Raw genomic sequence first — 13,409 nt, forward strand, 5'->3', positions numbered from 1 at the left:
TTAGGATGGTCTGTCCTCAGGATTTTCTTTCACTTCACCAATTAAATTCCCAGTTTTTAAGTCCTACTTGCAGCAGTGCTGGTTTTGTAGTGTCAAAGCTCCTTCTGAGCAGAGGCTGACAGTCACAGCAAAATCTGCTGATTTTGTGATTTTTAGCAGTGCCCACTGGAAACTTATTAGAGACCTTCAAATTAATTTCACTTGTGATATCAAAATTAAATCTTTGTATTAAAATATGTAAGGCTGGTGCACTATGGCATTGCACCACCTAAGCCTTCACATCCTCACCCCAAAAAGAAAAGGAGTACTTGTGGCACCTTAGAGACTAACAAATTTATTTGAGCATAAGCTTTCGTGAGCTACAGCTCACTTCATCGTAATGCATCCGATGAAGTGAGCTGTAGCTCACGAAAGCTTATGCTCAAATAAATTTGTTAGTCGCTAAGGTGCCACAAGTACTCCTTTTCTTTTTGCGAATACAGACTAACACGGCTGCTAATCTGAAACCTGTCACCCCAAAATGTTTATTTTTTACATTAAACCCAAGATATATTATAGTAGACATTAGGATACTGAACATAGTTCTTGTGAGAACCGTCTTTATTGAACTCCTCAGTGACATATTAAAGCCAAATAAAACTAAAGAAACAAAACTCCCTAGCCAAATGTTTCTGCTAAATTCCTTCTTGTTTTGAAAAGATTTTTATTTATTTTTCCGATTACAGAGAAATAGACAAATGAGGCGTAATAGCTCTCAGGAGTCTTTCCAGTGTTTAAAATGACCCTAATAACAATACAGATCCAAGTCAATAAGTGTAAAGTTGGATATAGTAAAGGAAAGAGAAACTGGAAAGTGTGCATAACTTAATCAGTTTGGATTGTCTAAGCACATGACATTAAACAGTTTTCTGAGTGTATCTAAATCCACAAATGTTAATTTTTTGAATGTTATCCAGGTTTACATCTAAACAATTTTAAATAATGGCTGTTCAAATTATGTTTAAATTCCGTAGCCCGCCATGAGCCACTAAGTATGTGTCTCCTCTTTATGTCCCCAATTCAGCAAGGTACTGAAGCATGTGCCTTATTTTAAGCATGTGAGTAATCCCATTGACTTTGTGCTTAAAATTAGGCATACACTTCAATACCTTGCTGAACTTGAGCCTATACAAGTGCTTTGATACAGATGTGCATGTGTTTTTTTCCCTTAAAATATGTGGGATCACAAATAAATGTTCAGTGATGGAAAAAATAGATGATGTTTATATACAGTATTCTGAATGGCTCACTTTGTAGTGCACTCATCTTCCAGCCTGAAGAGTATGGGTTCATTGAAGTATACCGGAGCTATCTACTTCATGTAATTCAATTTTTGGTGCCATCCTTCAGGTGAGGCTTCAAACATAGGTCTCTTCTAACTATCTTTGATGGCTAGCATCCACATGGACATTAAATATATATTTTCCAAAAGAATATAGGAGAAACCCAAGTGCTGTAGCCAAGGTTCCTGTTCTATGAATAAACATGTTTTATGTTTTTGTGTTTCTCTTTTTGCCTGTCACTTTTTTTGCTTAAATGTCTTTTGGAGAGCATACATTTAAAACTAGTTCTATTGGGTTCCTTTCTGTAAGGTTCATGTTGTGTGACTAGTCCTGGATTTTAACAGTGCTTGTTTTCAGTCTGTGATGCTCAAGCATAAACCTGGTTTTAACTGTGCTAGGATTGGAAGTTAATAAAGTCTGCACTCTAAAGTCTTTCCGTTAATCACTGCCACTTTGAACTCTTGCAGTGGCAAAGGAGTCAGCCTAATTGCTGGAGGTGTTTTTTTTTTTTTTTTAAAGTTGAATCTCTTACAAATCTGCCAAAATATTATTTAATTTCTCTGGAGACAGGAGTTTATTTTTGTAGAGTAGGAATTGGTTTATTTTCAGAAGATTAATTCTGCTTTGTGCCTTTGTACTGTAGCTACCAGGCATTTTCCTCTGGCATAAGTGCCAGAATTGCACCCAGCTTTGTTAGTAAAATAAATAAAACTATTCTGAATAATGGAACAAGTTACTTCTTCAAATATTTACATGGGCAGGTGTTTCACTTTCTTTTTCTTTGTTTTAAAGGGATGATTGATGGCACCTAGCGAGAGAGTGGAACCTAGCTTTGCTTCTAGTCTTATTGCTAATACTCATATATCAAGCTAGTTAAGGGAATGAATCCCAGAAGAATGAAGTGAGTAACAGTTAAGGGTCAACCATCTCCCTGTGCAGGAAAAACACATGCACACACATCAGAAAGTATTCTACAGAGGCTGAAACAGCAGCAAACCTTGTCTGTTTTTTGTTCTCTTGACGCAAGGGTTTCTCTTTACTAAAAGTTTTAACTCCCCCACTCTGTTTCTACAGCAACAAATGTTTGTGCAACAGGTCCTAACACCCCTTTCACTCCACCTCTCTCTCACTCACACACTCACTCACTCTCTCACACACACACACACACACTCTCTCTCTCTCTCTCTCTCTCTTTTTGAAGCCAGTACAGTCTCTGGTCACAGTGAGTGGCCAACTGTCTTGTGAGGTGAAAGAAATTAACATAATATGGCTAAGAAGGATTTGAGAATGGCATTGAAAAGCAAGCTGCTTTTCTGTGCAGTAGAATGGGGCTAAAAGAAAATGTATGATCTTAAAAGAATAGTGAAGAAGAGCTAGAAGTTCTGATCAGTGTCATGAACTGAGCTCCTGAATTAGTGAAGAGAGCAAGCCAGACATAAACATCATGTCTTAAAACTCTGTTTTTAAAACGAGCAATGAGCCTAAAAGTCCAGATCTGAACACCCCACCCTTCCCCAAATATTTTGGAGAAGAGATTCAGGATCTGAACGTGGATCCAAACCTAAATGTATACACCTAACTGCATACACACATAACTGCTTTGCCAATATTCAGTTACCGAATGCATCTAACGCCTCTGCCTATTCTGCTCCACCGGTAATGCCAGCTTTGCCCAGCCCTTTGTTACTCTCACTTCAGCCCTTTCTATATGGAACACTCTCCTTATGCACGCATCTGTAAAGCCTCCTCCTTTAAATCCCCTCTTCAAGACCAACCTTTGCTGCCATGCATATAAGACATTAACCAATTAAGAACAACTAGGTTGAGGGGCAGATGGGGAGAGTTGCCAACGTTTTTGTAAATATATAATTATTTTTAAAAATGTATGTGTATATTTGACTGTGTCCCTGTTCCTACATCCTTTTTGTTTCTTTTATCTTTTAAAATTTGGAGCTCTTAGGGGTAGAGTCGAGGGCTTTATATGTGTTTGTACAGTGCCAGGCATAGTGGGACCACTGGCTACTACAATGTACATATTGAATAATAATAATAATTGGTTAATTGCATGTGTAGTTCCTGTAGAGTGCTGCCAATGATGGGAACTGAAAATCTGGCTTTTAATCTAAACTGCCTACCCCTGTAGTATTTGTGTGCCAGACTCATTCCCCTCTGAACCCCCTCCATTCCAACTCCACTGGCCTTCATTCTTCTTTTGACTACTCCATCCCCTCAATCTTTCTTCCATGCCACTCCATGTGACTGGAATAGACACCTAACTCCCATATGGCTAGCAACCTCCCTGTCCTCTAATCCTCTCTGAAAACTCCATCGTTTCTATGATTCTTCCACCATTAACCTTTACCCTTACGTTCTCCTCTACCACTTGCATATCAGACCTTGGCAGATGAACTAAATAAAAATAACCAAAATGGATTGTAAACTCCTTGGGGCTGGGATCTTGTATTATTTTCTATGGGTAAAGTGCCTGTTACATTTATGATACTGTATAAATAATAATGTGTATGTGTATAATAATGATACTTAGTAGCTATATAGCCTTCATATAGTTTGAGTGTAACACAAATGCTAGCTAATTATTCCCCTGATCCTGCAAAGACTTATGCATGAGCTTAATTTAAAGCATGTGAATAGTACTATTGAACTGAAAGATAATTTAAAGTTAACAAGGAATGTAAAGGTTTTCAGGATTGGGGCTTGGTAGAGCAATATTATATGTATACATAGCCTAAACTGCAAACTCATATGTGTATCCTATATCTGAATGGTTGGCTGACCTTTTGAAGTGTCTAGTCAATGTATTTTGTAATGTTAAAGATTACAATACGTGAATTTTTATGTACACTTTTATTAAAGATATAAGGCCCTGAAACACTAAAATAAATTTAAAAAGCACTACAATATTGTAGCAACTTTTTCATAAGATGCTTTATGGTTCTGAAATAAAATTGTACTTACGGGGATCACTGGTATGAAAATAATAAATATTTTCTATTTTTTTAAAATAAGGAAAGGAAACAACATACGTGTTTTTCTAAGAGAAGGTGGAAAAACCCATCAATGGCGTGTTAAGCAACAGAAACTTATAATAAAATATAAATGAAATATAAATGAACAATTCAGTTAAAAAGTTTAACAAATTAGTACCACAGTTGAATTTCTTATATTATTAAAAAACTGCCCAACCCACAGAGGAAATGCTGGTGATTGATATCATTGTGGGATTTGAATTGTTATTCAGAATATTATAAGTAACATTATCTGTTGTCACAGATTACAGAAAAAAATTCCACCACATTATTTGTTTTTCTTTATATTTTGGCATAGTTGTGGAATTTAGATTCAATTATACTTTGGGTAAGTTCTAGTCAAACTTGAAAACACTCCGGCTTTAAGATAATCCTTTCCTAGGTTTTTCAGTTTTTCTTATATTGTCAGTTTAAAGATAGTATGACATGTTGATTCATCTTTAGATATTTGTGAGTTTTCTGTATCTCCTCTGTGTACTGTAAGTGCATCGTATTCAGAAAAAAAAGCTTCTGGATAATTTCTCCTTATAAAAGCAGAAGATACTTCAGTTTCAGTATATTCTGAGATGCAATTTCCCTATTAATTATTGGGGGTTGAATAAAGGAAAACTAATTATACTGTCAGTTTAATTTATTTGCAGAAATACTTGGCTGTTTTAACCCACTGATCTCTCATCACTGGAAGCACTTTGGTACTATTTCCAGATGTCTATCAGTCTCGCAGAAAGGTTTTCATTTCAAAGGCAGCATTCTAACACAGAAAAATGCAATAGCCTGACACATTCAAGACAATTTTGTTTGGATTGAATCAAAGAATTGCTGTAAACATGAGTAGAAATGTAAAAGGGCCATTGAAGATTCCACACAAGCCATTTTTTGTTTGGTGAATTTCACATTTACCAGTCCTTCTGCTATGGGATACAGAAGCAAAGGGAGAATCTATTGTAGTATTCTGAAAGTACAACGTGAATGCAAGAGCTGAAAACATTTTTCAGGGCTCATGGTATAGGTCAGCACAATCAAGTGCTGTATTCTCTTCCAAATTGTAAGCAATAAAAGTAGAGTTACACGTAGTAACTTCTATAATCAGTACTACTAGTAAACTTTGATTATTCTGTGAATGGAAAAAGTCTTTGATTCATATATGCTAAGATCATTCATTAGCATGGCTGCAGATGAAAGGTGCTTTATAATTTGTAATGAATTATATTATTAGAAATATTTTTAATCATTTGAGCTAAATTGAAATTAGGCAGTAGAGTTCTGATAGCAGTTTATAGAGTAGTTCACTCAAGTTTGCTAGAGTCTCTTGAAAATAAAAACATAGGAGATATATTGGAAAACGAACACAGCCATACAGTCATTTCTCTGCTTTGCCTGCTGTGTCCAGTTTGATCATTAGTAGCAGGATATCTTTTTCTAATATTATTAGATGCCAGGAATAGTTGCATTCTGAACAAGTTATGATCAATCGGAGCAATTGACTTCCCTATCATAACACACAGATGCCATCTTGCACATTGCAAGGTGTAACTAATGCATTGCAGGTTGGGGATATAAAAAAAAATGTAAACAAAAACAATTAGTTCTTCATTTTTCTAGACCAGTGATAGAAATGTAAGAAACAAGCAAATTCATTAAGGAAAATTGGATTTGTCTAAATAAAAAGATAATTAGAACATTACATTGTGCTCACATTTTGATGCTCGACAAAAGTTTGATATTAACATTAATGGTTTATGTGTGGAGGTAAATATTTTCCTTTACTTAGAGATATATTGCCGTCTGATATTTCTGAATCAATACTGTATAATTTAACATTTATTTCATACTATCGCTGTTCATTGCAATAAACTTGGATCTGATACTTGCTATATCAGTCAATCCCAGAGATCTTGTCTCAAAAGCGTTATTTAGAGCATGAGTTTCTTTCTATGTTAGATTTTATTGCTTGCTTCTCGCACATAATCTACAGAATGCAGCTAACACAATCCAATAGCTGAAAATAAAGATCATGCTTTTTCAGGGGTCACATAAGCCTATTTACCTTGAAAAGTGCTCATTCATCTGAACTTTTTCATGGTTAGCAGATGAATAGGATGATTATGAAAAACAGGCATTTGTGACTTTGTGTATACCATAATACTTCACTACATACATGTCTTTAAAAAAATAGATGATATAGTTAAAAGATCTGTTTCATATTTATATCGCTTTTTGAAGATGTGTAAAAAAGCAATATAAGTGCTAGCATAGCATGAATGAATGGCATGAATCCCAAGTCAGTCTCTCTCATGCATTTTACCCCACTAAACTGTGTGAACATTGAAATTAAATCCAAACAATCTGTGTCCGTCATTATTGAAATGTTAGGCTTGACCACTGGGTTATTCCCCATATATTGTCAAGATTGTTACAGGAAATTTCATTTTAACTGGAATGAGCAAACAGCCTGGCTTAGCATCTCATCCAAAGGGACTGTACATTTCCTTGCAGCTGCATCCCACACTCCAGGTGTGACTCTGGTGTCCACACTGAACTTTAGTTCAATTTGTGATTAGTGGCTTGAATCCACAGACTTCTGGCACTGCCAACAAAATTTAATTTCCATTACGAATTCAGTGCTTCTCTTAGCTTAAAATGAGTATTTATTTTCCCAAACCATGAGAGGCCAGAGCAAGAGCAAAATCCACGGTCTTCTATTCAGGTATAGTGCTGGCAGCCAGTATAATGAATACATATTCTTCTGCTAATGACCTCACCCTTGACCAGGAGGAAAGAGACACTAGAGAGATGAATGGTGATTCATGCTCAGTGCTGGGGCTGGTCCTTTGGTAAATGACGTGTTTAGGAAATAATGCAGACTACCGTTCGGTAAGTCTGAAACAAAAAACAAAACAAAAAGCTTAATTTGAGATCTTCAGCTACAATTGAGTGATTGTCCTTGGTAAACCCCTTAAGTAATTAATCAAGGAAATTACCCCTCATCACTAATTATTTATTTTCTCAACTTGTCAGCCTTGCTTAAGCTCATCTTGTTGCATTGCTTAAGGTGAAAATTGTGATTCAAATTTGTGAGTTTGGAGGGACAAGGCTTACCAGAAAAGTGGCTCACTCTAAGATATCAGCTTCCTTACCCCACAGACTTGCCCTTATCCTTATCTTGAGGGGGCTGAATGAGTACAACTGAGGGCCAGAAGATTTTCTGTGTTCTTTTGCTCATTGGCCTCTCTTCAGAGACTGTTTAATTTCATCTGTGAGTTGGACATCTGGACCAAGACCAATTGCTCATTTTTTGCAGGCCACAGAACAGCTGTTCATGGTAACCACTTTTGGTCACTGCTGATGTGGGTTGGATAAACACTCTTTATCCATTACAAATCTTGTGAGCCAGCCAGTCACTATGAGCTTTGAAACAAGTTAATGGAGAACATAAAGAAAATGGGAAGAGCTGATGATATTTATACATTTTTAAATATAACTGTTGCAGCCTGTGCCATCACTTAGAATTTCCTCGTTCTCTTTTTAGAGGATTACCCCAATGGGACATGGCTTGGAGATGAAAACAATCCTGAGATGCGAGTCCGTTGCCCCATCACCCCAGCTGACATGCTGCATATCAGCACCAACTGCCGCACAGCTGAGAAGATGGCACTGACGTTGCTAGATTACCTCTTCCACCGGGAAATTCAGGCCATCTCCAATCTTTCAGGGCAAGGGAAGCATGGGAAGAAGCAGCTTGATCCACTCATGATTTATGGTATTCGCTGTGAGTATAACACGGAAGTTTCTGATCTTGTGCTGTATAGAGAGATTTCCATCTGCTTTGTCTGACAATTGAGAGCAAAAGAGAAAAGCAGAGCTAAAACTTTAGAACCAAGTGTTCTAAAATGTTCATGCACATTCCTCTTTTGGTTTATTTGTCTCAATATTTTTGGGTAGGCCTTCTCAGTATTGGCTAATGTTATAACCTGCTCAGGTATTTGTATGCATCTCTTGACTCCAATCCTGCCTCTCCTTCTCCTGCTCTCTAGTCTTCTCCCTTCCCCCTCAAAAAAACTTCACAACAACCCATAGTAATTAAATTGTCCTTTGGACATCACACATTAGATACAATGTTCATTGCCCTTTATTGAAATAAGAGTGGGGCCCATTTTATTTATCCTGGTGCCATCTATCTCTCTAATTTATTTAGTCTAATCTCTGTATGAATAACCCTTCCATTGCTGTGGCACCTATGTGCTGTCATTAATGTAGCTAATTACCTCCACTTGCTTGTTGCTCAGATATTTCATTATCTGCTCCATGCTCTGTATTTTTTTGTGGTTCCATTTTGAATCTCACTATAGGAAGTACAATCCCTGAAAGATGATTGGCTGATCCGATGGCATTATTTTAGACAGCAGCCCAAGCCTACAAATATGGTCAGGCAGGTCATGCATCAATCTGACCAACTCCTCCTTTACTCTACAGTTATTTTGGTCTGCACATTTATTTTTAAATAATATATTTTTATGTGGAAAAGAGAGAGTAGCTCTAAAGAATTACAGCACATTATAAGAAGTCATGGTTCAATTTTATTTTTCTAATATCTACATTTTGTGAAGTGTGGTTCTGCTCTAAAAAGTAACTTCATTATGTTACTTCTTGAGTTATTTTTGTAATAGACATTTTTGCTCACCCCCCATGTAACACTGAGCATACTTTGCAAGGTTTTGATTTAACAGCAGATATTATCTTCCAAATAACTTGCTCTGCTCCCCTCCCCTCTATGGCACCAAACTAGCTAATCCTAGGGAAACCTCGCTAGCAGGCTAAGTGACAGTAGATTCCAGAACTTGCAGTCAGTGGAAGTCCTGGACAAAAAATGCATCATATTCAAAATGTGTTCAGGTGTCAGCTCAGATGTATTTCCCTTCGGCTGAGTTGTAGACAATGCTCTGCCTCCCTGCTTCTGCCAGTCTCACTCTTCAGACAGACAGCTGAATGGAGGTGGCATGGTGGAACATAGAGGATGTTTGAAATTGCTCCTAATGTGGTGCTGAAGTGTGTAATGCATAGTCTTCTTCCAAAGAGCTGGGCTGAGACTCTCCATTTATGTTGGGCCCAATCCTTTCCTCACTGAAATAATTGAAAACACTTGTCTTGACTTCATTGATAGCAGGATTAGGCCAATTATCTTATTTAGAAACATGTTGTGGGTATAGTTCTTATGCTGCTGTAGAGTAGGAGGCAGATTGGGTCAGTCCTTAGAAACACCACATCCGAACTACAATGCTTCTTTCCATTTACTGTGGTCAGAAGCATAATGATAGGGTCTGGAAACATAGAGAATTGCAGGTTTTAAAGATTCTTGTTATATCATGACGGTTTTCATTGAGTTTCTCACAGCTCATGGTAGGCTGAGTAGAAAGACATTTATGGGGAATAGTCTTGGTGAATATTCAAACTCTGGATTTGTTTTTTAAGTCATGAAAACATTAGAAGTAACATTAGCATTGTGCTCAGCTGTCCCAAATGATCAAAATAAATTACCTTCTGTCAGAGTTGGGTGTGTTTTTTGTTGCCGTTGCCACCAGACAGATGTTTTCTTAGCTTCTATTTATGGGAGGATCCTAAAGGACCAATTTAAATTAGTCTGTGGTGGGTGTTTCCTAGAAATCTCTCAGGCTCTCTTTTTGGTTTAGGAAGCCACTCCGAGTTCAAACTAGTTCATAGGTACAGAGCATACCAAATGTAGCACATTTCTAGTTGAGAAATCCCAACCATGGTGATAACTGAAATAATGAAAAAAATAATAATCAACTTGTTTTTTTGGAAATATAGATACAGTTCACATTATCAAAATAATATGAGCTTGGATCTCAGTTTTGACCAGCTGGAAACAAGTGGGGAGTGTGGATTGTCTGGATGGTTTGGCTATAAATTCCAAGTGGAACAAACTCATTTTATTTTTTATCAGTATGTATCATTTCAAAGGGTGGACCTCACTCAAACTGAGATGAAGGAAATTGTAGCAGGCTCACTGCAATTCACGCAAATGTTTCCCTACTTTAGGGAAAAGTTAAATACTATAAAGCATGTGGATTCAAGATAGGAACTCTTAGGATGATAAAGAGTTCATATTATCTCTCCTTGTCTAGATGAGTGTTAGGGGACTATCACAGGCCTACAAACAGAGTTGCAATATATATTAGAGATATAGACAGTTTTTTCTGTAGCTTTATAGGTAACTAAGACGTAGTGGGAGGAGATTATGGTACATAAAGTGTCTGAAATGTTCTTAGACGTGTGATAGACAGCCTGACTGTGTGAGTAAGCAGTAGGCACCTTGCTGATATGACACTATGGTTACTAGCAGCGGATTACTCAACCAGTTGTTTGATGACAGCAGCCAAGTTGACTTTATAAGTATAGTTTACATTTCAGGCAAGGGAAATCTGCAAATGCCTTCTGAATAATTGAAATTCTGACACAAGCTATAACACTCTGCTATCCATATTGTCTAAAGCAGTGGTTTTCAAACTGGGATACATGTACCCCTAGGAATGTGTGAGCTCTTGTCAGGGGGTAAGTGAGAAAAATCCTGTAATGGTGGACAAAGCATTTAATTTAGTAAGACATGGCAATCTAATCAGATATATTATGACCCTATCTCAGATGTGGGTACATGGTAGACTACATTATTTGGAAAGGAGTATGCAGCCTAAAAAACTTTGAAAACCACTGGTCTTAAGTATACAGAAATACTAATGTTAACGTGGAATTATATGGGGAACCATTGAGCAACAACGAGTAACATTCCTGATTGAAACAAGTTTTATAGGCAACAAACTTTGAAGGCGGAAGACTGAATTATGCATTACTGAAATTATTTTATGTAGTTTACCTACAGAGTATTACAGTGGGAATAAATTAATGTACTGTGATATTTTTGTGTGCAGTTATTATTTGGAATGCCAGCTAACTTTAATCTTAACAAAAAACCCCCCACTAATTAGAGCATGTTTGAATTTTTCTGAGGAATTCAATACTGCATCATTATATTTCTGCTATGGCAATGCAGAGTTACACGGAGAAAGTCTGTGGAAAGTGATTGCTAATGAGCCTGATAGCACTGTTCCTTCTTCAGGCAGGACTGAGTTTGGGAAGTACACTCCTAATGGCCTCATTTTGTTGATGATGTCACCTGACTACTGTGGTGGGGAACAGTGGGCTAAACTAGAAATATCCTGTTGAACTTGCTGCACAGTGGCCTATCATTGGTTCACTCCGTAGGAGAAAACAGAAGCCTTCAAAGGTTTCACAGTGTTGTTTGATCATGTATAAAATGTGTTGGTGGCTCTGTAAGGGCTAATAAGACCTACAGATAATTTTGTTCTTCGAAATTTTGGAGACCTCTTCAGATACTTATGCAGTGTAAATGGTACTTTTTTAAGTTACTGAATGTAACACTGTTATTTTCACAAGTTTTTATAAGGCTAAATAGGTTTTATTTGAAAATTTGTTCATAAAATGAAGGAAAAAAAAAGCAGTGTGCTTGCAAAAAGTGCACATGCAACCCCCTAAATTTAGGTGCGCAAACCAGATTATTGTAGCCCTAAGTGTTGTTTGTGTGTGCAAGTACTGGATTTGTATATGCTAAGCAGGCTTTTGAAAATGAGGCTCCTTAAGTGAAAGTGTGTGAACATATTTTGGCAATATACGACTAAGCTGATATAATTTAAAAGGGACATTCTTTGTAAAAGTAACCCTTATTGAAGTTAGGGGTACTTTACAGCATCTAAAACAGAGGTCTGTTGGCTCCACTCAGTGTCTAGACTAACATGTTGTCTTTGTTCCACAACAAATCCCCATGCATCCAAATTAAAATACACTCCCTAAATATAGACTGTTGCAAGAATACCCACATACAGTGTGTTTAGGGAATCTGAAATGATAGCGTGGTTAATGAGGCTTAAAATAACATAGCCAAGGCATCATAAAATTACTACAGCACTGAATAGGGGTATGGGTGCGGGTTTGGGATGTGGACTCTGGGAGGGAGTTTGGGTGTGGGAGGGCACTCATGGCTGGGGTTGGGGTGCAGGAGAAGGTGCAGGCTCCAGGAGGGATTTTGGGTGTGGGAGGTAGCTCAGGGCTGGGGTTGGGGTTGGGGTGTGGACTCCAGGAGGGAGTTGGGGTGCAGGAGGGGACTCAGGCTGGGGCAGGGGGTTAGAGTGGTGGGAGGAGGCATGGGGTGTGGACTCTGGGAGGGAGTTTGGGTGTGGGAGGGGGCTCAGGGCTGGGGTTGGAGTGTGGGAGGGAGTGTGGGCTCCAGAAGGGAGTTTGGGTGCAGGAGGGGGCTCACGCTGGGGCAGGGGTTTGGAGTGCGGGAGGGTGTGCGGGCTCCAGAAGGGGGCTCAGGGGTGGAGCAAAGTGTTCAGGTGCGGGCTCTAGGAGGGAGTTAGGGTGTGGGAGGGGGTTCCGACCTGTGGCAGCGGGGGGTGGGGGGTGGTGGGGGGGGGGTGAGGGGTGTGAGGCGGGGGTGGGGAGGGGGTTCAGGGTGCAAGCTCCAACTGAATGGCACTTACCTCTGGTGGCTCCCAGTCGGCAGTGCAGCAGGGCTAAGGTAGGCTCCCTGCCTGCCCTGGCTCCGTGTGGATCCTGGAAGTGGCTAGCATATTCAGCTTCTAGGCGCAGGGTGGGCCAGGCGACTCTGTGCAATGTGCACTGCCCACACAGGCGCTGTCCCTGTGGTTGCCATTGGCCTCAGTTCCTGGACATGCTGGCTGCTTCCAGGAGCCGCGGGGAGCCAGGACAGGCAGGGAGCCTGCCTTAGCCCCACTGTGCTGCCGACCGGACTTTTAACGGCCCAGTCAGCGATGCTGACCAGAGCTACCAAGGTCCCTTTTCAACCGGGTGTTCCGGTTGAAAACCGGATGCCTAGCAATGCTAGTAATAATTCATAATCTCCCAGGGTGAAACCGTGTTCCTATTGAAGTCAGTGGTAAAATTTCCATTGACTTCAGTGTGGCCAGGATTTCATCCCTACAGTTTA

At 38.9% G+C, this 13,409-nt stretch overlaps 1 protein-coding gene across 22 annotated transcripts in view; it reads left to right on the forward strand.

Moving 5' to 3' along the window:
* The window catches only part of LOC119841029 (BTG3 associated nuclear protein), a 414,495-nt gene that overhangs the window by 127,208 nt on the left and 273,878 nt on the right, over nucleotides 1-13,409 (forward strand). For 21 of the 22 annotated variants that reach the window (XR_006275124.1, XR_006275117.1, XR_006275116.1 and 18 more), the window contains one exon: nucleotides 7,899-8,138. The exons of the other annotated variant lie outside the window; for it this stretch is intronic. Coding sequence is in view for 12 of the 21 variants with exons in the window: in XM_043495003.1 (XP_043350938.1) it covers nucleotides 7,899-8,138 (240 nt within the window). In the remaining 9 variants the exon portion in view is untranslated. The remainder of the gene's footprint in view (nucleotides 1-7,898; nucleotides 8,139-13,409) is intronic. 22 annotated transcript variants of the gene reach the window in all.

The sequence above is a fragment of the Dermochelys coriacea genome, chromosome 12 (genome assembly GCF_009764565.3).
Source record: "Dermochelys coriacea isolate rDerCor1 chromosome 12, rDerCor1.pri.v4, whole genome shotgun sequence".
In the NCBI taxonomy this organism is placed as follows: Eukaryota; Metazoa; Chordata; order Testudines; family Dermochelyidae; genus Dermochelys; species Dermochelys coriacea.